This window comes from Kogia breviceps, chromosome 1 (genome assembly GCF_026419965.1).
Source record: "Kogia breviceps isolate mKogBre1 chromosome 1, mKogBre1 haplotype 1, whole genome shotgun sequence".
Taxonomy (NCBI): domain Eukaryota; kingdom Metazoa; phylum Chordata; class Mammalia; order Artiodactyla; family Physeteridae; genus Kogia; species Kogia breviceps.
This window is the reverse complement of record NC_081310.1, coordinates 187,130,014-187,132,216: the sequence shown is the minus strand read 5'-3', so window position 1 is coordinate 187,132,216 and position 2,203 is coordinate 187,130,014. Positions and strand designations below refer to the sequence as shown.

The 2,203-nt window shown below is 53.0% G+C and overlaps 1 protein-coding gene across 1 annotated transcript; it reads left to right on the top strand.

The window, feature by feature from the left end:
- Window positions 1-269: 269 nt before the first annotated feature.
- UBXN10 (UBX domain protein 10) lies at window positions 270-1,130 on the top strand. Its single transcript, XM_059074297.2, has one exon. It carries the CDS (start codon window positions 270-272, stop codon window positions 1,110-1,112), a length of 843 nt encoding a protein of 280 aa, XP_058930280.1. The 3' UTR covers window positions 1,113-1,130.
- Window positions 1,131-2,203: the final 1,073 nt, after the last annotated feature.

Sequence of the window (2,203 nt, the reverse complement as noted above, 5' to 3'; positions counted from 1 at the left end):
TTTTCTCACTATAATAATTTAAGTGGCAAGGACTTTGGTTCACTGATATATTCCAATGCCTGGAATGAAGAAGGAATGCAGGAATTGCAGCTGGTGCCCTTCTCCAAATGCCAGAAATCCAGAGAGAAGCTCCTCTGCACACCCCCTCCCACCCCCATTGTGGCCGGTCCTTATTCTGGATCCTGGCAAGTGAGTGGCTCAGGTCCAGAAGTCCTAGAACATTTAACCCACAGCCTCTTCTCTTGCTTCCTTAGGGGTCTCGAGGAGCAATGGCCACAGAAGCCCCTGTGAAGGTAGCCCCCCCTGAATGCAGCACTGTCGTCAGCACAGCAGCTGACAGCTGCATTTGGCAGCCAGACTCACTAAACCTGCACGTCACAAGGCCCAAGTCCGCCAAGGGACGTACTCGGCCAAGTCTGCATAAGCCCGCAGGCACGGAGGGATGCCACAGCCTCACACCATCTTCACCTCCAGCCATTCCCTGCGAGTCTCCGAGCAGCCAGAAACTGGGAGCCTGCATACCCAAATCTCCAAATCAGGGAGCCCCCAATGAGATCCCACAGCTGCTGCAGCAGGTGCCCATAGGGGCATCCTCTTCCCTCAACAAATACCCAGTCCTTCCTTCCATCAACAGGAAGACCCTGCAGGAGGGGCCCCTGGAAACAGTTGCTAAAAAGGCTGGCTCCCTGCAGCTGAGCAGTACCCAGGCTCTTTACCAAGCGGAGACCTGCACCGTGAAGCTGAGTGAAGAAGATTCTCGAGCTCAGCCTTGTTCCCCGGAGAGGAAATTCGTCGTGCGGACCAAGAGACAAAGCTCCTACAGGGCCAGAGACCTGGAGGAACCGTCAGATCAAGAGCCAAGCCTGCTGCTTGCTGTCAGGTCACCATCAGGACGAAGGTTTGTCCACCATTTCCGGCCCACTGATGATTTGCACACCGTTGTCGCCATGGCCGAACACAAGAACAAGGCCACCTACCGACACTGCAGCATTGAAACGATGGAGGTGCCCAGCAGACATTTCTCTGACCTCACCAAGTCTCTGCAGGAGTGCGGAATCCTCCACAAGTCGGTGCTGGGCATCTCACAGGAAGACGGGGAGGGATGGCCCTGAGTCGGCAGCCACCCAGCTGGGGTCCTGGGTCTCTGAGCAAGGAGCATGCTTGGGTGCCACGGCCTCCCAGGCAGCTTGGTTCCGAGTGCCATGTGAATCTGGTGCAGCTGTGACTCTTGGGACACTCACCCTCAGAGCATCTTCTTTGAAGCAGTGAAACCTACACAGGCACCAAATGCGTTAAGAGGATTCTCTTCCAGTTGTTAAATTCTCTCCACCACGGGAGTGAACTGGCAAGTGAGCAAGGCTGTTCCTGGAACAGCTGTGACCAGGCCTTCTCCTTTTCTCCTTGGGTCCTTTCTGAAGCACCTGCTTACCTTTATAATGAACTTGCACTCTCTTGAAGCCAGTGGTTTGCCTTTCTGTATTTGATGCGGGATTAAACACTTCCCAGAGAGGATTCTGGTCTGGTAAATAACCAGGATTCAGGAAATACTGCACTGGCATTGTGTTTCTTGCAAACATCTTTAAAAAGCAGGCGCTTGACCCTATTTTGGGAGCAGCCCCTTTGCCAGGCTCGGGTGGCTCAAGTTTCTTGGGGATTACCGTTTGTGTGAAGTGGTTTCAGAGGAAAGAATAAGTCTTCAGCTAATACAGATCCCCCAATACACCAACATTTCGGAAAGAGCCCCAGAGCTGGAAAGTGAATCCCTTCCATAAGCAGGGATTAGCCAGGAGCTACTTTATTTTTAATAGAGACTGACGAGGTTTACAATTTTTGGTAGCTACTCTCTGCACAAAATTTTCCCCAAACTGAGAAAAGCCAGTGTAATCTTTTTTTTTTTTTTTTTGCGGTACGCGGGCCTCTCACTGTTGTGGCCTCTCCCGTCGCGGAGCACAGGCTCCGGACACACAGGCTCAGCGGCCATGGCTCACGGGCCGAGCCGCTCTGCGGCATGTGGGATCTTCCCGGACCGGGGCACGAACCCATGTTCCCTGCATTGGCAGGCGGATTCTCAACCACTGCGCCACCAGGGAAGCCCCATAGCCAGTGTAATCTTACATCCTTTGCTTTTGCCAGTGGTGGCATCTTTTGTTTTTAAATGGCACAAACCTACAAGTCTGCACAAGCTTGTAGGAAAGGCCCCCTT

Bases quoted from the DNA above. Each gene is read 5' to 3' on its own strand.
- UBXN10 (XM_059074297.2), top strand. From the start codon at position 270: ATGGCCACAGAAGCCCCTGTGAAGGTAGCCCCCCCTGAATGCAGCACT.